This window comes from Anastrepha obliqua, chromosome 2, assembly GCF_027943255.1.
Source record: "Anastrepha obliqua isolate idAnaObli1 chromosome 2, idAnaObli1_1.0, whole genome shotgun sequence".
In the NCBI taxonomy this organism is placed as follows: domain Eukaryota; kingdom Metazoa; phylum Arthropoda; class Insecta; order Diptera; family Tephritidae; genus Anastrepha; species Anastrepha obliqua.
Window position 1 is genome coordinate 51,929,345 of NC_072893.1, and position 20,985 is coordinate 51,950,329.

At 32.0% G+C, this 20,985-nt stretch overlaps 1 protein-coding gene across 1 annotated transcript in view; it reads right to left on the reverse strand.

Moving 5' to 3' along the window:
- The window catches only part of LOC129239648 (putative exonuclease GOR), a 93,133-nt gene that overhangs the window by 23,815 nt on the left and 48,333 nt on the right, over window positions 1-20,985 (reverse strand). The window contains exon 2 of the mRNA XM_054875313.1: window positions 17,055-17,408. Coding sequence (XP_054731288.1) covers window positions 17,055-17,408 — 354 coding nt within the window. The remainder of the gene's footprint in view (window positions 1-17,054; window positions 17,409-20,985) is intronic.

Here is a 20,985-nt window from a genome sequence, read left to right on the forward strand (position 1 = left end):
GTAGACATAAGTAGGCATGTATGTACGTATGTTAGACAATTAATACGGTAAAACTGGAGCAAAGCGGCAGCTAAATGTGAAAGAAAAAAGTGAGATAGAAGTGAGAGCTAGAAATCTAACTGAAGTAATTCAAATTCCATTTGAAGAGCTTTTTAAAACTAAATTTAGTGCACATATAAATCGAAAAAAATTAGAAAATGAAAATCTGCACAAATAAGAAATGAGGCAACCCTGTATAGATATTGGACATAATTAGGTTGAAATGGATGCTAGCAAAAATATATGTGACATAAATCCATTATCAACTGCAGCTAAGCCAAAAATCATCAATCGTACAGCCAAATAGCGAGGCTCGTATTGCTGCTTGTGCCGGATACACCTCTCTACTGGTACAAAATGCGCACCATAATTGGAGCACGATAAGACTTCCCACCAACACGCTTCATGTGAATGACCGTCACGGGCACGATCTAGATTATGCGTTATTGAAAAAACTACCAAGCTAAACGTTAAATTTGTAGAAATGTGGCTAGCAACAATCTTTTGGTTTTCATTAAGAAGCCTGCTGACTTCTCTGATAAGCAGGATTCAGAAGCTGATATCGGAATTATAATGAAACAGGTTGCTAGGTCTGCCAGGTTGCAATGCCCGTCAAGTCTCATTTTATCGAACTTTTCAACTTTTTTAACATTGTCTGTCGTGGCATGAGAGCTGCTAGTTCTGAAGGTGCAAGCGCCGATATTACCAGAGAACCTATGTACATATGCAAGGTGGTGCAAAGTTAATCATTCATTTTTTTTTTTTTTTTACTTTTTTACTAAATAAAACAAAACATGATTTTGAGTGATGGAAGGAAGTCTTTATGGAAATCTTTGCTCTTTAAGCTCCAATGCTCGTCTATTTGTATACTATAGCTCAAAAGTGTCAAATATGATTGACATAAAACGCTATTTGCAGATACTAAAAATCTCCCAATAGGGTGACTACTAATAGGGCGCCACTTTGTATAGTCAGAAATGAAGTACTATGTTATCTGGCTATATCCAATACATCGCGCCTCTGCACACATGGCGTATACACAACATCAGTACACTCGCATCAACAAACCACTAATAAGCTACTATTTAGTGAGTGTGCGGATTACTGTTATAAAGTCCAATTGAATGTTTTTTTTTTACCAAAATGTGTTTGAATTATGACGAAAAGTATATTTCTTCAATATTTGGCTTTGGTTTTTCGCTAATTCTTTCTCTTTATTGAGGCAACACAAAGAGCTGAAGCGACAAAATGGGAACAAAAGCACATATGGTCGTGATGAAAAAAAGTATAAAATAAAAAAATATATATAAAAAGAAATATATTTCTTTTTTACCTTTGGGCTTTCGACAAAGTGTGTCAAATAACACAAGTGTGCAAGCACACAAATTCAAACAGCGAACATTGGAGTCAAGTGCAAACCCGGTACACTGGGAATTCCACCACATGCATGCTTCATAAAAAATTTGCTATATCTACAAAAAACAAAAAAAAAACACTCTACGTAGCAGCTTAATATGTACACTCATATTTAGAGCGAACTGACTAACTAACACTGACTTATACAAGTGATGATACCAAAATGAAGTACAGAAGCGGACAGAAAAAAATGTTGAGCAGTAAATGCAGTATTAGTCATACATACACATCATAAATAAGTGTACATACATACATATGCATGCATGTGCTCGTGTGTCTCGCACTAATTGCTAGCACTTAAGCAATCCTATGTTTTGTAATGCGTTTAGCAGCTTTAACTAACAAAAACGTAATGCAACGTAATAATAAAATGTTTAAAAAACTAAAAAAAAATATATATTTTATTTTTTTTTTAAGTAAAAAAAGGCATGCGCCGTCAAATGTCACTTTGAGACAAACCCAAAGTCTGAAAGGAGCCACGCAGCAGCTTATGTAAATGATGAGAGGAGTTTAATTTTAGAAAAATACGCTACTACGCCTTTGAGTTTGCCTGTACATATGGGAAAAAATAAACAGACACAAAAAACAAAATAAAAACGCAAATGTAAAACAAACACATAAACATAGATATGCACATGTGTCACTAATCTTGTATTAATATTTCTTTATGGCCTTTTGAATATATAATCAGCTGTTAATTGCGCGCATTTCAGAGCAAATCAGGCGTGTGGCAGCGCTTAATAATTTATTTTGCTGATTTTTGCTTTCTTGACATTACTTGACATAATTATCTATTAAGAGCGTAAAAATTTCACATTTATTTGCAGTTTGTTATTGTTAAGTTTTGTTGTATTACGTAGCACTTGTGGTGTACATACTATACAAACTTGAGTGCTGTGAAATTCATGGCATCTATGTATGTGCGATAAATGTTTAATAATGGGCAGTTGCCTATGGTTTTCACAAGTGTATGCTTGTACTTATGCATGAAGATATGAATTTGAGCCATGTACTGAGTTGTGATTTTTGGACCAATTAGAAACTAGTTCATTTAGGTACAGTCATGAACTAGTTTATTTTGGACCAATATCGAACAAGTGCATTCGGTGCTTTGGAATAAATGTTATTAGCTCCAAAGGAGTTCATAGTTTTATAGATATTTGAATTACTTGGCTACTACTAAAATGTATAATACTATGTGCTAGAAGACTAGCGCAGATTAGTTATTTTGGTTATACCAAACGACATCAATTGCTTACACACACAACTAAACTAACATTGATATAATGTAACTTTAATTTTTTTCGCTTTTTTCACAATTTTATCGGTTCGATTTTCTTTTTTTTTTTGTTTTGTTTTATACGGTTTCATTTTTGCACCTCACTATTCTACAGCTGGTTGGTGGGTTGCATAGAATTAGTATATGGGTAAGGCTTTCTCAAGTGGGCATCAAAATTACCAAAGTGAATATTTTGCGATGAAATTCAGCCAGGACTGAGTTCTATCATCCAGAAGCACACTCAGAAAATTTTGTTGTAAAATTATAAATAGTTTTTTTTTTATTAACTATCGAAGTTTTTTGCAGCGCTTGAATAATTATCACATTTCTCGTAAAGTAAGTATCCGATTACAACGATTTTTCAACTGCAGACTGATAAAGGATGATATTTTCCAAAGCCGCCATTTTTGTTCCGAAACTTGATGTTTTGTTTTTGTAAAAAATTTTTTTTAATAAACAATTAAAAATTTAACTAATTTCTGCGCCTCTGGGATGAAATTTTTTTAAGGATATTAACGTAATAAACATCTGTGCATTTATGTATGAAAAAAAATGCGTGCAATTCGAAATGGATTAATTATAATTAATTTTTTTGTGCCAGAATGCGCGCTTCGACTTACGCGGACGCGCACGAACACACAAACGGCGACTCGCGGGCGGCTTGCGAAAAACCGTTTTTCGGACACGTCTCAACGCGATATGCTTCCGTAAGATCAGTTTTGCCGACATTGTCATTAGTTGTGTCTAGTCTCCTTCCGACTGCTGTGGTGATGTGTTTCGGTGATAATAAAAACTGTGATATGATGTAAAAACAAGTACAATTTTATAAATTTACTTTTTCACAAAAAGGATTTTGGCATCGATGCCGAGTGCCACTTTTTTGCCTCTGCACATGGGAAAGGTGCCTACGATAGTATTGGTGGTGCTATAAAGAGAGATGCGTACCATGCAAGCTTGCGAGATAAAATCCCGGTGAAAATTACGGGACCGAAACAGTTGTATGATTGGGCAAAAGTCAATTCTAAGAAAATTAGTTTTGATTACTGTAATAAACAAGAACATGAAAATCACTCTAGTAAGTTGAAAAAGCGATATTCCAAAGCGCAAACTTTGAAAAATTCGAGGCAGTTCCATTCTTTTATTCCAAAAGTTAAAAATTCCATCGAGTGCAAAATATTTTCAGCCCACGATCAATCTAAAATTATACCCATTATGTAAAAATAAACTACATGAAAAGTGTAAAAAGCGTGAATGATTTTCATTTTTTCTCGAAATAACAAATGTATATGCGATATCTCTATAACTTTCTATATCTTTTCACTTTTTGTGTCCGTCCGTGAATTGTTGTTGTTTTTCAGCGAGAAATTTTAAGGGCATTTGCTGACTGAACTTACAATGTAGGTATAGATCTGATATGTAAACATAAACGTTAGTAATAAAGAAGTATATATGAAACCTTGCATGACAGCTTATACATTCCTTTGAATACATTTGATTTAATTATCATTACGCATTTCCGCGAGAGTCAAAGCGCAAATTCTGTTATACGTAAATTACTTATATGGCCAATCTTTAAAAACAAGTAAACACCAGTAATGGAAAAGTCGGCAAAACTGATCTTACGGAAGCATATCGCGTTGAGACGTGTCCGAAAAACGGTTTTTCGCAAGCCGCCCGCGAGTCGCCGTTTGTGTGTTCGTGCGCGTCCGCGTAAGTCGAAGCGCGCATTCTGGCACAAAAAAATTAATTATAATTAATCCTTTTCGAATTGCACGCATTTTTTTTCATACATAAATGCACAGATGTTTATTGCGTTAATATCCTTAAAACAATTTCATCCCAGAGGCGCAGAAATTAGTTAAATTTTTAATTGTTTATTAAAAAAAATTTTTTACAAAAACAAAACATCAAGTTTCGGAACAAAAATAATGTTTTTGGAAAATATCATCTTTTATCAGTCTGCAGTTGAAAAATCGTTGTAATCGGATACTTACTTTACGAGAAATGTGATAATTATTCAAGCGCTGCAAAAAACTTCGATAGTTAATAAAAAAAAAAACTATTTATAATTTTACAACAACATTTTCTGAGTGTGCTTCTGGATGATAGAACTCAGTCCTGGCTGAATTTCATCGCAAAATATTCACTTTGGTAATTTTGATGCCCACTTGAGAAAGCCTTACCCATATGTATATATTTTCCCATAGCTCCTAGATGAAACATAGGGCCTCAAGAACTAGTGCTTTTCTGATACCAAATATTCCACTTCTTACTATTATACTTGGGTTGGTGTAGTTGGCTGGTGAACATTGGCTTGAATGCATAAGTGTGTGTGTTTAGGAGAGCCTTTACAGAAGACAGGATGGCGCTTGTCGAGTGCAGATGTACTTAAATTTAATTAATTACCAACATAAAAGAAACCATTGAATGTATGAGCAAGAAATATTGCAAAATTAGTGAATGAGGAAAACTTTGTCATATTTTTATGAAATTATTGAAAAATTTATACATTTATTTTCTTGCCTAAATTCTGAAAAATTATTCCTCATCTGCATTGCATCTCATTCGCATGTGCATTGACTCAACTTAAAAATTAAAAAGAAAAATGCCAATTGCAATTAATAAATGATGCGTCTTTTGCTGTTCAAATTGCCGCAATTAGTTTGCGATTTATTCTGATTAATCAGCAAAGCCACTTCAAACTAAGCATGAATGCTTATGCATTAGAACAAATAATTTTTTTTGTTTCATTGGATTTTGTTTTTATTTTTGTTTTATTTTTTATTATTTATGAGTCAGGGCAAAGCGCATTGATGTTTTTAGTGCTTATTTCATAATGGATGGAAGCCATTTAACAATTCATGCGAATGCTTTGAGGAGCTTTTATTAGACAATTAATTTAGGCGATCAATGAAAAACTACAATCCATAAATGTTTGCTGTTACTTGATATGCAATCAATTATTGCATATGAAAACCAAAGTGTAACCAATAAAAACTAATAACATAGACAATTTAGAAATTAATATAAAAAAATTGGAAAAAAATAAATAAATAAAGTCTTCGTTCAGATAGAAATCAAGATTATTAGTTACATTCAGCGCCACACGCGTTTATTTTGCGTGAGTAACCGGGTAAATGCAAATGAGTACACTTCAATTGCTGCATAATCGAATCTCCAAGCATTTGAAATAGTCTACTGAAAATACTTTAGCGATCATTAGTGCGGCTCTCGCAAAGGCTCTGAGCAAAACATAAAACGGAAACAAAAGATTTTATGCATAGATCGATTCGTCCCATCTACAATAAAATACATTGAATACAATAAAATTTCAATCTATTTGAGCATGAAAGGCTGCTACTTTCTTATCTTCTTCTTAATTGGCGCGATAACCGCTTACGAGATTTTGGCCGAGTTTAACAAAGCGCGCCAGTCGTTTCTTTCTCGTGCTAACCGGCGCCAGTTGGACACACCAAGTCAAGTCAAGTCCTTCTCTACCTGATCTTTCTAACGCAGAGGAGGCCTTTCTCTTCCTCTGCTACCACCAGCTGGTACCGCATCGAATACTTTCAGAGCCGGAGCATTTGTATCCATTCGGACGACATGACCAAGCCAACGTAGCCGTTGGATCTTTATTCGCTGCGCTATGTCTATGTCGTCGTAAAGCTCATACAGCTCATCGTTCCATCGTCTGCGATATTCGCCGTTGCCAACGTGCAAAGGTCCAAAAATCTTACGCAGCATCCTTCTCTCAAACACTGCAAGTGACTGGTCGTCAGGACGGTCATGATGAGTGCCTTGTAGAGTGTTAGTTTTGTTCGTCGGGAGAGGACTTTACTACTCAATTGCTATTTTACTCCTCGCAATTCAAATAAATATTACTGAAAATCACATTTTTTTTAATTTTTAATTACATAAATGAAAATTACAAACTTACTCAATAGATAAATACATACATACATGCCCATTTACCTCACTTACATGTGCATAAAAGCACGATATGCCGTAATCAAACTAAACAAAAAACCTAAAAAAAATTTAAAAGAAATAAAGCCCAATAGCAAAAAAAAAAATAGCAAATTACAACGGCGAATTATGACGAAAAACGCTAGTCAGTTTGCCGGTGGTTTCCGTTCGTCGGCCGACCTCAGTAGCACATGTTGTGGCGATGCTGCTGCTGCTGCACTTTTCTGCCACCGTTGTACATACATACAAACATTAATATGCATAATTTACGATTACTCGCATTGAAGGCGATGAGGGTTAGGGCCCACGCGACCCCAATGGCAGCCTAGCAACTGATGCGCCAGCCGTCTGAGAGGAAAATCGTTACGAAACTACAGAAATTGTTGTCAAAGCAGAGGTACGAGGGAGGTACGTTGATAAAGTGGAGAGTAATGATGTACAAATACACTTACATGCCTACGTATGCACGAGTATGTGTGCATACACCACTATTTGTGTACATTAGTCAACAGCTGTTTGCTGTGCTTTTTCTACTCGTACAGTATAGATTATAAATATTGTGATAGCCCACTGGCTGGATTTTCCAAACGCAAACACGAGAAGCGCTACCGGCCGGCCGGCAAAAGCACAACCACACCCACAGCTCACAACTATGTGTGCGTGTGTGTGTGTGTGGCAAGTTTGTGGGCACCCTGTAGGAGCTGAAGAAGTTTCAACTATAAACTGAATTCCACAGTATGGAAGTTGAAGCAACTAGTTACGAACTGTAGTCAAATAAACTAGTAACAAAGTAGATTCCTTTTTGAGCACCTTATTTTCAAGTATTTTTAAAGATGCTCAGCAACGCATCGCTGACTACGACAGCGACACATAAGAAGTCAAAAGAAATTCCAATTCCCATAAACAATAATCAATGGATATGTACGCGTTTAATTATCTTTCTACATACCAAATCGTTGCTCTGCAGGGTGGTTGAAATCATCATTTATGTTCATGCAACTATTTGTGTAGCCATAAATATCTACATGCAAATACATAAATACGCATCTATTGTTTTTTTAATTTGTATTACTTGAACGCTTTCTGCATGGGCGATCGTGTGCGGCAATAAATAGGAAAATTGCAGGAAATCTCTGCTTAAAGCCCATGCAACAAATGTACACAAGCATGCAAAGTATGTAGAATAGAGCAAAGTAAAGTCAAAGCAAATTGCTCTGCTTGAGTGCGTGCGTACGGCGACCGGATGAGCAGATTTTGTGCTACATCCTACATATGTATATTTGCATCTAACCCCCTTTAGATTTTTACGTACATACATACGTATGTATATACTCGTATGTACATGTGGCCATAGGACGTTAGAAAAAATAACTATTTATAAATGCAGGTAGATAATGAGCGGTTAGCTGCTTTGTAAACCAACTTCAGAAGTTGAAAGTTGTTTTTTTTTGTTTTTGTTAATCAAAATCTGATATTCAATAGGTAAATTTTTCCAAATTAAATGTTCTTTTGTAATTTTTAAGTTTAGAAAACTGCTTATTTCACTCAAATTACTTTTTCAATTCTTATGCTATGAACAAAAAATACAAAAAAAAAAAAAATTCAACTGCTCTTTTTATTAATTTTTTTTTTATTTTTTTTGAACTGCTTATTTTTAATTTTTTTTTTTTTTGATGCGAAAATTTCCATCACAGCACCTCATTTACAAGACTTGTGAAAAGATTTATGCACCCAAAATATCATAAGTGGTTAAATGAATATATTTTGTTGTTGCGCTAGTTTTTCAGACGCCTACTACGTTGCTCAGTTTGTTTTTTTATGTTTAATTTAAAAACACAGGCAATCAATTAACAGTGTGCCGATTAACGATTGCAGCCGGTATGGGTGAAAATGTCTTGAATAAACCGAAAAACTTACAAGAATTGAGAAACAAAAATTTCCAGACAAATGTATGTGTTTACGTATAGTATATAATTATGTACATACATATGTATGCGTTTTTGATGAACAAGTGCTTAAGAATTTCTATTGGAAATATTTTTCAACATTTTTCCATAAAATTATAAAATTTCAAGATAATATACGAGAATATGAAGGGCATCAAAGAAATAAAAAAATTATTTATAACACGACAACAAATACTGCGCACACATATCTATATATATTACACAATATATGCATATATATGTACATATGTATATACATACTTTTTCAGGCTGGCATAAATATTTTCATCTCACACTGCTATGAGTTCGAGTTGTCGTAATGCGATGCTTCAAGGAGTCTCAAACTCGATTAATAGCTGAGAGTCGATAACATCCATTTTGGTAGCCACAAAAAGAAAGTCGAAACTACAAAAGCTAATTACAAATGTCTTTCAGATTCGAATGTATCGGGTGTTTTTGTTTTAAGGTGCATGAGGACTATAGTTTGACAGCTGAGAATAGCAAACTGGTATTTCTCTTCTGTAAGCTGTGGCAAGTCATTATATGAAACTTTTAAGGCCTGAAAAACGCTTCCAAATTGTAAAAATTTACTTTGATAAAAAAAACAAAATCTGTTTGCGAAGTTCATTGAGCGAAGTAGGTTGAAGAAGACGCCGAAATGTCGATTCGTGGTCATTCTCAACTTTTTCGCCTTTATCTTTCGAGTACGTGGATCTTAGCTTAGGGGCCTATAAAATACAGCTCGTGCAGCAATTAAAGCCATCGTTGCGTAGCATTTTTGCTGATTGGACCCATTTAGATTTATTGGAAAAAATAGTCGAAAATTGGAGCATGAAATTATCTACCAAATTAAAATAAAATTATGAAAACAAATAAAATATGAATCATTTTCAGTTCTCAAATTCTTAAAAAACACCCAATATAGGTATGTTTATGTTGACGAATTAATGAACTAAACACTTACAAAAAAAAAAGAGCCTCAAAAATTCAACTTATCCAGTTTGAGCTGTATTTGCTTGTACGCTCTGCACGTGTTTGCATGCAAACTACCTTTTAATTGCTTTTATGGTTGCCATGTACTTATGTTTGTCTATCAATCTGCCCATTTATAATTTTATTACTTAATTATGTTAATAAATTGTGTGCAAAGCCTTAGCCAAGACAAGGAAGTAACTGCTGCCGCTTCAAACTTCACACTCATTTCTTCAAACGCTCCATGCGAATTCATTTCATCTTTACTACTTAAGCCTGATTTCATTTTTCTACTCTCAACTTGTTTTATTTATTAATTGAATTGTTGTTCATAATTAAAATGTAGTTTTGACTCGCTTCGGTGTGGTACTTGTCAGTTGTCCAACCCCTGTTTTCTAGTGTTTTATAATTTTTTTTTAATCGTTTCACTTTTTATGGTTCGCAATGAATTTCTAAGTGAGATTTTAGAGCGAGTTCAGCGTACGTTGAAAACTTGCATGGAAGCAAATAAGTGGGCATCATCAACTGGAGTAGCTTGTTTGAGGTGAGCTTAATTGATTTGAAATTGATTAGATTGAGTTATAATCAACTTGAAATGTATACTAAGTTTTTAAACAAGAAAATTGTATGTGCATAGATTTGAATCGAATCTTTTTTTGGAAGCTACCACGCAGATTCGATTTTAATGGTATTTAAAAAATTTCTTAGCAATTCAAAATACTAAATTTGTATTTATAAAATATGAAATTTTAAAATGGTTGGCATTCTGCTGCGCCAAGTGTTTGAGTCAACTAGTAAAATTGTATGTATCGACTGTGTGTTGATGCAATTGAAAAGTAGGTAGCGTGGCAACTAATTTTTTTTTCATAAAATTTTTATACAAAAATTAATCACCAAAATTGTTTTTGACTAACTTAGTGAGTAAAATATAATATATTTCTAATTTTTCTTAAAAAACAATTAATAATTAAAAAAATATTAATTTTTGTTATTAATTTTCTTTAAAAAAATTGATAATTAAAAAAAATATTTAAAAATTCTTAAAAACAAATTAGCAATTAAAAAAAACAAATTTAAGAAATATTTAAATCGTTACGTGAAACATTTATAATTAATAATTAAACAAAACAATTTATTATTAAAAAAATTATATTTTTTGTTTTTAACAAAAATTAATAATTATAAAATTTATAAAAAAAATAGTAATTAAAAAACAAACAAAAAAAATTCAGAGATATTTAAATCGTTCAGTGAAACATTGGTTGGTTGGTTGGTTTAAGGGTGACCCCGCATCGGAGTGCAACATAGACCGCAAGTTGGGTCCGTTGTGCTGCCCTAGAGGTCATTATATGATTTCCCTACCTAACCGAGATTTTTACTATAGATTTTGGCCCAAGATATTAATTCGTTTCGAGAATTTAATGAGAGATTCGATTTTCAGGTCCGAGAGTACTGAAAAATTGTCAATTGTTGGAGAGCCTAGAAGGCCGGGACAACTGCACAGCAAATGTCTGCTCGATACTTCCTCATCTTCGTCCTCGCAGTATCTGCACAGGTCGTTTTGAGGAACCCCGAGCCGACGTGCGTGAGTGCCCAAAAGGCAGTGGCCGGTGATAAGAGATATTATATGCCTTAGTTCGCGTTTCGAAAGACTTATAAGGGTTTTTGTCTGTTTCAGATTATAGGATGGCCAGATTTGTCTGGTCGTAACGCAAGTAGTTTCCACTCGCCACCTCCGCTCAGCAATGCTGTGAAATTCTGGATCAATGATCAGTGGAACATTTATAATTAATAATTAAAAAAAAAAATTAAAAAACAAAAATTAAATTTAAAAAAATTAAATTAAAAAAAATTAATATAGTTAAAAAAAATTTGAAGAAAAAAATTAATAATTAAAAAAAATTAAAAATGCTTAAAAAAAATTAGTAATTAAAAAACAAGACAAATAAAAATTTCAAGAGATATTTAAATCGTTAAGTGAAACATTTATAATTAATAATTAAAAAAAATTACAAAAATAGTTTAAGAAAAAAAATTAAAAATTTTAATATATATAAAATATAAATTAAAAATTCTAAAAAAACGATTAAGTTCATAAAAAATTATGTGAAATACAATACAGTTTAATAAAAAAAAATTAAAAAAAAAAATAAATAAATAATTTTTGTAAACAAGTCCTCATTTCGTTTGCTTGAAGAACATCATAACTCAATAAGCCAAATATTTGATAAAAATGGCTTCAAAGTTGTCAGTTTACGCTGCCTGCCTAAATACAAGTAGCGACACATTTTACGCTAATGCATTTTTCACCAAACATAAAAGAAGAGCTGGTAGTGATACTTAAATTTATACAACAAAATGTTTCTAGATTATGACGTTGTTGCAGCAAGTATGTAAATAGTAATATGTAAATATTTATTTCTTCTCGTTTTTGAGACTATAAAGTAAAAGACGAAAAAAATGCTTAGCACTTCACGCCCAATCCTCCTACTCGTATAGCTTACCTATCAAGTTAGCCTAACAAAATTACCTTACTGAGTTCAATGTTTCCGAAATACTTTTTAACTACTTTGCTGCAGACATTTAAATAATTTTTTGCTGCTCTCAATACGAGAATTTGAAATTTCATATGCTTATGCGTTATCTGCATTTCGTGCATAACTTAATTAGAAAATAATCTATGCCTTAACATTTGTATATGCATACATATGCAGAAATACATACATACATATGAAATTTTAAATGCTTCAAACCGGAATGGGTGGGTTGTCCGCCGGTTTTGCGCATCATTTGGCAGTCATTTATGAAGCCGCGCTTGTCAATTCGCATTTAACCTATTCGAATCGATGTTTAATTGCATGCTGGGCGTGAATCTTTGTATGCTTTTTATTGTTGTCTGTTTTTTCTTCTTTTGGTAAAAAGAGTTTTATTTTCTGGTTTCCAAAGTTGCTGACAATTTCATGACGTTTGTGTGAAAGAAATATATTTTTGGTTTTTTGGTTGTATTTGTATGTTCTAAGTAAAAGGTAAAAAATCCTAGCAGCTTTTGTTGGATATCAAAGAGCCTGCATATAAATTACCTTTTTTACGCATAAATCGAATTTGCTTATGTGCTCTGCTGGACTAATTCTTAATTTAAGGAAGCTATCATTTTTTTCACGTTTATCTATTTGCAGTTTAGTTCGCTCTTATGCCAATACTCTAGCATACCTATGTATATTGAAAGGTGGCGCAAAATTAATCAACCGATTTTTTTCGATTTCTTATTAAATAAAAAAAATGGTTTTGAGTGATGAAAATCTTTATTTTGAACTCGACGCGCTCAAAATTGATTGACTAAGACGCCATTTGCAACAATTATAAATTTTCCGATAAGGTGATTAATTTTGTGCCGCTTCCATATCAACTAGCTGAGTCATACAAAAAATACAAACGCTGTCCATATTAGGTAGTGCTAACTTCAACTTGCACTTTTGCATGACGTTGATATTTTTGTTTTTATTTTTATTTTTAATTTTATTTTTATCTTTTGCCTCCTCGCATATTTTCCCAAGTGGCAAAAAACGTTTATCACCCAGTATATCTACTAATACCACATAATAGTCACATTAGTCAGTGGTGACTAATACGTGTTTTTATATTTCTTATTGGCCGCGCAAAAGCTAGTCAATTTAGTTAAGAATTGTAAAAATACAAATACGTGAACGAGATTTTGTTAACCAAAAGAGGTGAATTAAGTCCCTGACTCATTGCGTCAAGTCACTGCGATGAATCTATTCCTTTTTTTTTAATTGATGTTCTATTGTTTTATCGAAATTAATAATTGGCTAATTTTTTTCATACAAAAAAATTTTTTTGAAACAAACAAATTTTATATTAATTTTTAATTTTTTTTTCGTATTTTAAATTATTTTTCTTTTTGGATTTCTGTATACTTTGGTAAATTATAGGAAGATTTTTCCAACAAAAACTTTTAAATCAATTTTTAATTTTTTTTTTCGTATTTTAAATAATTTTTTTTTCTATTTCTGTATATTTTTGGTAAATTATAGGGAACATTTAAATTTGTGGAAAAAATAGAGACTCAAACCAGCGCAAAAGGAAGGGTCTTCCCTTCGGTCAAACACCCTATAAATTAAATTATACAAGGTGGTGCAAAATAAATTATCCGCATTCTCGAAACATCGTACATCAATCATATTTGTCACACGCAGACAAGCAATAGGGCGCGTAAAGGTCCTTCACTCAAAGTAATTTTTGTTTATTTGATAAAAAAGTTATTCAAAAACCAAATTGGATGATTAATTTTGCACACCCTTGTACAAATATTTTTAAGTTATTTTAAATTTTTTTTTAGTGAATTTGAAATATTCGTAGTCTACTTATTAGGATAAAATTTGTCTCAACAATATTTACCCCTTATTCTTTCTTTCCTCTTTTCTTTTTATCTACAGATATACCTGACTCTGACTGTGGCTGCAACTGTATCTTTATCTGTATTCGCATCTATAACTCTATTTGAAACTTTATTTGTATCTACGAGTATGTCTGCATCTACATCTACAACTCTAACTTTGTTTTGGCGCTTTGATTTGAAAACCACACGCAAGCTCATTACTCGAATCAAATAAAAGTAATACCCTCAACGAACGGCTTATTTGCGAAATTACAAAATTTAAAAATCAATTTTGATACACACATACATACATACATATATGCCAATATTCTACTGAATGACCTCCAAATTACATGCATATTAATTCTTTAGATTATAAATATTTTTATTTTAATAATTTCTACCTATCGCAATACGATTTTCTATGCTCATTTGCAAATATTATTTATGTATATGCAAATATTATGACTATTTTCAGTCAATCATTACGCCAATTCGTCAGGCCACTTTTGGTATTTGTTTACTAGGAAATTGTTTATACATTTTTTTTTGCGGTATCATTTTCGTTTGTCATTTTACGCTGCAATTTTAAAAATAATATTTGCCAGCAATGCCTCGAAACTTTTTTAATAGTTTTTTTGTATTTTCAATATATTTTTGTGATAAGAATTTTACGATGACCAGAGTGAGTAAACAGCTGCAAATTTAGTTATTTTACGATTTCTTCATACGAATTATATTACGAAGCCTTGATTGATTTCTTGGTTTTTTGACATTTCAAGGAACATTTTTGTTTTGTTTTATGACTGGCTTAGTTTTTTATATTTAATACAATTTTTCATTTCTTTAGAAGCGTAAAAACTCAGCGCTTTTTTTATTTCTTTTATTGCTGAAACTTTGCTTTTATTGCTACTAAATTTTTCCATTTCCTAATTTGCTTCTTTGCTTGCTTTGGTGCCCACTGCGATTTCACTGAAAAAACTTGTTGTAATTGCGATCTAATATTTCATCATTGTGTCATCTTTGTCTTTGTGTGCAATTGTCCCATTTAATTTTCAAAACATTATCTATATATACATACACACATACGTACATGAACATTCATAGAGAATTTTTAGCATGTGATAAGTAAAGTGTGACACAAATAGTTTATTTTATTTAAATTTTGTTTCCATCTGGATTTTGGTAGTCAATATTGACGTGCAGTTAATGTGTTCATTTCTTATTTGAACAATTTTTAACTGTGAATGTGAGCTATTACGCAAAAACTGGCAATTACGTTAAATCTGAAGCGATAGGAAATTAGGTGAAATGAAATGGCATTGAAAGGACTGAAATGCAATTGAAGAGAAGGAAACGGAATTGAAGGGACTGGAATGAAATTGAAGGTACTAAAATGCGATTGAAGGGACTGAAATGGATTTGAAGGGTCTGAAATGGAGTTGAAGAGAATGAAATGGAATTGCACGGAATGAAAATGAATTGAAGAGAATGAAATGAAATTGAAGGGAAGGAAATTGAATTGAAGGGACTGGGATGAAATGAAAGGGACTGAAATGCCTGAGATGGTATTGAAGTGGCTGAAATGGAGTTGAAGAGAATGAAATGGAATTGAAGGGAAGGAAATGGAATTGAAGGGACTGGGATGAAATTGAAGGGACTGAAATGGAATTGAAGCGACTGAAATGGAATTGAAGGGACTGAAATAGATTTGAAGGGACTGAAATGGAATTGAAGAGACTGGAATAGATTTGAACGTCATGAAATGGATGCGTTTCGTTCTAATTAGTATTTCAGGAATTAATAAGATAAACTGTTACACTTCATTGATTTTAGTCCGAAAATACTTGAGCGAACCTACATATAATAATTCTGGAAGAATTTTTGAAGGGAAACTGCTTAGGCGTCGATGGACGAGCGAGAATGGAAAGTAAAATTTCAGAGAAAAAAGATATAACGTAGAGAAAAAGGAGAGAAAGAGAGCTGTACCTTATATATATCTTAGAAACACTTTAGGCTATTTTTCCTAAGTTTTTTCATGTGGTTGCTAATTTCTAATGAGAAATAACACTACCTATTTTTTGGCGCTTGTTTGTTGGTGCAAACTTGTAGGAAATATATTTTTGGTGCCTATTTTTTGGGACGTTTTTGGTCCCAATTTTTTTGGCATTTTTTTGGTACCTACTTTTTAGCGCTTATCTCCCTTTCCTGGCTAGAGCTAGTGCGTACTATAAAGTGCTATCCATTCTGGCGTCGGATTTATTGACATTGCCTTACGGTAATTTGTGCCGTTGCTGCGGTCCTGGAATTGCTGCGTTTGTGCGGGTGCTAAACGCTCGGAGTAGTGCGCGTTGTTGCCATGATTTGGGTCCGGCGTTTGCCTACACCGGTGGACCCTTCTCCGTTTTTTGTAAATTTTGTCTATTTGTATTCTCTGCAAATGTTGTGAATTTATTTAGATATACAATATATTCTTTCTTTCTTTCTTTCCTTCTCTCTCCCTCTCTCTTCTCTCATTGTCTCTCAGGTCTCTCTCTCTTTCTTTGTCTGCCTTGAAAGTTTCACTTCTATTATGTGTACTAAGCTACACGCACTTTTTTTTTTGATTGACGTAGTGTTTTCGCTTTTATTTGGGAATGCCATGTAAGCTTTAATGCTAGACGGTCGAAAAAGCAACACTCAACGTTCTTAATAAAGTTAGTCTATACTACTTATTGTGGCATATACTTGTACATATGTACATGCATATACATATGGAATATCCCATGGCTCAACAGTCAATAAGACATCCCATTTCTTTCGGAACTTTAAAATGCAATACCGGAATGTAGCGATTATTCTTCATAGCATTGGTTGCCCGATCCCCCAATAACACTGCAGAATTCTATACTCTAAAATAACACCTTCCATCTATCTTACTCACGCTAGTCCCACTATTCACTCTCACTTTCCCACTCGAACTCCTTTGTATGTACTCTATCACTCGTCAAATTATCCAAACCAATTAGAAATAATGTGAAAAAAATATTTATAGACTCACCTTCGGCGCGTGAAGACATATACTGTCGATTGTAGGTATATACCCTTTGATGAGCGAAATAATCATCGGCTGCAAAATCGGTAGTACGTTTCTGTGTGGACGCACCATTATTGTCTGACCGTTTACTGTTGAAACGAGCCTTCCTAGGTTTCGCATTGTGTTGTGGTTGTGGTTGCTGCTGCTGCTGTGCCGGTACTCGGCGTTGGTTATTTGGATTATTACGAGCCCTAGACGAATCCGACACGTTGCCCTTATAATGGCACTGCATGCCGTTATTGAGATGTTGGTGTGGCTGATAATATCTATGGGTCGGTTGGTGGACGCCATAAACAGGTACATGTTGCGCATTGGGTACTACAAAAGTGAAAACAAAAAAGAGAGAGGATTAAATTAGGAAAACTTAGTTTTAGGGTTAACAAGAACAAATTATGCAGTCTTAACTAGAAAAGTAGAAGAAAAAGCGCATAAAAGTAGCACAACTTTTTTTAAGGTTTTTTGTTGTTGCTTTTGTGAAATTTTTTAATAAGCAAACATTGTTTGCATAAACATTTTTACTACGCGCATTGTTCTTTGCGCCGTATCGCGCCATTGTCTGTTGATTCTATTGGTGAGCTTTAGAATTCGGCGAATAATAAAAAAATATGCAAAGTAGTATAAAACTAGACCGGTAAAAACACAAAAAAAAAAAAAAAAAACATAACAAAAATAAATTGATGTTATTATTGTTGAACAAGAATGCTAATAATGCATAGCTAACGGTTTGTGTTACGGTATCAAATAGTTGGCTGGCGGCAAAACAAGTTTGCATTGTATTCAGGTTAACCCCAGCAAACTGCTGGAAAACTCTTGTTTCAAATAAAAAATGCTTTTTATACGCCTTATTTACATGCCCATACATACATACATACATATATATATATATATATTTATATTATATATGTAGTAGTATATAAATATGTATTACACCTAGAAGGATTGCTTTCAACTCAGCCAATTTTTTCCAAAATAAGCTACTATTTAAGTGAACTAATAACTAACAACTAAACACTATTTGCAAGATTTTATTCTCATAATTTAGTTTATTAACCAATTATCTATTTTCATATTTTGAAGCTAATTTTTTATAGTTTTTTAGACTGGCTAGCCAAAATATGATTTTCCACAAAAGAATTCATAGCATAATTGCAATTATTTTTATGAACTGAAAAAGTTGCCAACTTGATTAGAAAATCACGAAAGTGAGTGAAAATCTTCTTAGGGGACAGATACCTGTAAAATTTCGAAAAAAATATATGTTTTTTTTCATAAAATGTTAATAAAATCCTTTAAGAATGTGTAAAAAAAGTTTTTGAACGTAACTCTAAGTATTTCTTATATTATAGATCGTCAACCGTGACGACTCTATTCTTTGCGTTCGAGCGCTGGGAGAGGTATAGTTACGTTGTATTCAACCTTTAGACGCGTTTTTTTCAAAACTATATTTTTCGAATTTCCGATCTCCATGAAATTTTGCACACATCTTTTTTATGATATTAGATTCTGTGAGAATTTACAATTTCGAAAATTTTTCGAAAAAATAATTTTTTCGTTGCAAAAATAGTAGGAAAATTCGCCCCAAAATTCATTTTTTGTTTTTTGAAGCATCTTATTCCGCGATTTTTTTTCCATTTTTGTTTAATTCATGTACAAATTATGACGTTAATAAACCAAAAAATATTTGGTTTTTTGTATTCAGGTCATTTTACGTGATTTTATTTGATTTTAGTTGATTTTACTTGATTGTATTTGGTTTTATTTTATTTTATTTGATTTGATTTGAATTTATTTGATTTTATTTGATTTTACTTGGTTTTGTTTGATTTTATTTGATTTTAGTTGATTTTATTTGATTTTTTTTATTTTATTTGATTTTCTTTGATTTTATTTGGTATTACTTGGTTTTGTTTGATTTTATTTGATTTTACGTAATTTTATTTGTTTTACTTGATTTTGTTTGAATTTTTTTTATTTTATTTAATTTTTTTTTTATTTTACTTGATTTTATTTGATTTTAGTTGATTTTATTTGATTTTATTTTGACTAACGCCGATGCTACAATGCCCGCCGATTGAGAAGCCCCGCTGCGACCTTCCAGGAAGAATTGAGTGCGCATCCGTCATTTTAAATTATTAAAATAAAAAATAAATTTTTATATTATTTTAATGTATAAATAAACTGTATGCCAATTTTGAAAAAAATATATTGACTTCTTCGTTTTAAATAATTTTAAGGAAAATCAGGGAAAACAGGGCCGTTTACAGGTATCTATCCCCTTAAAGTGATTTTCCAACACCAGTTTAGTCGAAAAAAAACACAGATCTGCTCAAAAATATTTTGCCATTAATGGAATAATTTAAAGCATTAAATGCGTAAGGGAATTTTACTTGTCGTTGGCAACCCTGTTTTTCAAAGTCGAGCAATTCAGCATACAGTTATTAAATATCATACTGGAATACTTTATTATTTGAGAAAATATTTAATTAATTTAATTATATAAATTTATTATTATTATTATCATTATTCACAGGGGATATATGCAATATAACCCCAACTTAATTAGCACACTAGCTGCTAGGTCATATAAATTTATTTACATTAATTTTATATAAATTTCTTTGGCAACTCTACCTGCACTGATATGCTACTAAATGCCTTATATGCAAAAAAATTTTAATTATTGAAACTTGATAAATTGTTGGCAACTTTTATAGGAAAATACTCTTCGCTAAAAAACTCAACCACCTTTTAATAGGCGCGCCAACACTTTAAATGCTTTAGAATTGCGATATTTCTACTAGCGGTCATACATTTTTTATATTTAAATATAAATATTTTATTCCACGCTTAGACTAAAAACAAAACTGAAAGCCAAAGCTGTCTCAATATTATTTACGATTTAAAATTGTTTATGTAATTTAATAAATTCCATAGTACATACATACACATATGCAACTAAATATGTATGTAAATATATACTTATATATACATACACTTATAAATTTAATTTTATTTATATTTATATTTAATCTCCAGCTATTTCGCTTCGCTTCACTTAATTTAATTTTAATTTAATAATTCACACATTCATATAATATTTACACTACACATTCCTTTAGCGTTTTTTGCTGCTGCTATTTGCGCTATTGCAGTTATTAGATTCGTCTACAATCAAAAGCTGGCGCTAAGAATTTTTTTATTTAACTACATTGAAATTCCCATTTTTTTTTTGTTGCTATTTTTTGTATAGGTTTTAAAAACTGATAAATGGCTTCTATTCTAACGTTTAACTTTTTTTATTTTTATATAAGTAAGCAAAAAACTGATTCATTATTCAAAATTGTTACTTTTCGTGCTACTTTGATTTATAAAGAAATGTTATTTAATAATAAATTAGTAACTAAATATGCACTTAATTGTCATGTAGCTGAATTTGTGGGTTAAGATCTTAAGAGATAAGTCGCAACATTAATTTAATTTTAGAGAAATTCTACACATAAAAAAGTATTTTAATTCACTGAAATATGAGCTTTTGGTGCATTAGACTACTCCAATTTCTACAAATCTCATCTCTTACTAGGAAGCCAGTTTATAGTACTATATGCAAGGAAATCGCTAAAATATCTCAACTACGTCAATTTCTACTTCTCTAAATTTGATTTTAAGTTCTATAAAATTCAACATTTTGTTAATTAATGCATTTTTTCCTTGTAGTGTAACAAGGATTTATTAAAAAAATAGAATTTTGAAATTGGGTCACATATAAAAAAAGTATGAAGAAAATACAAACGTAAATCTCCTCGAAGTAAGCGTCCCAATTGCTACAAACTTTTCTTATTTTAATGGAGACTTACTCCATCTAATGTACATCTTTTATATGAACTTCTCGCTTTTC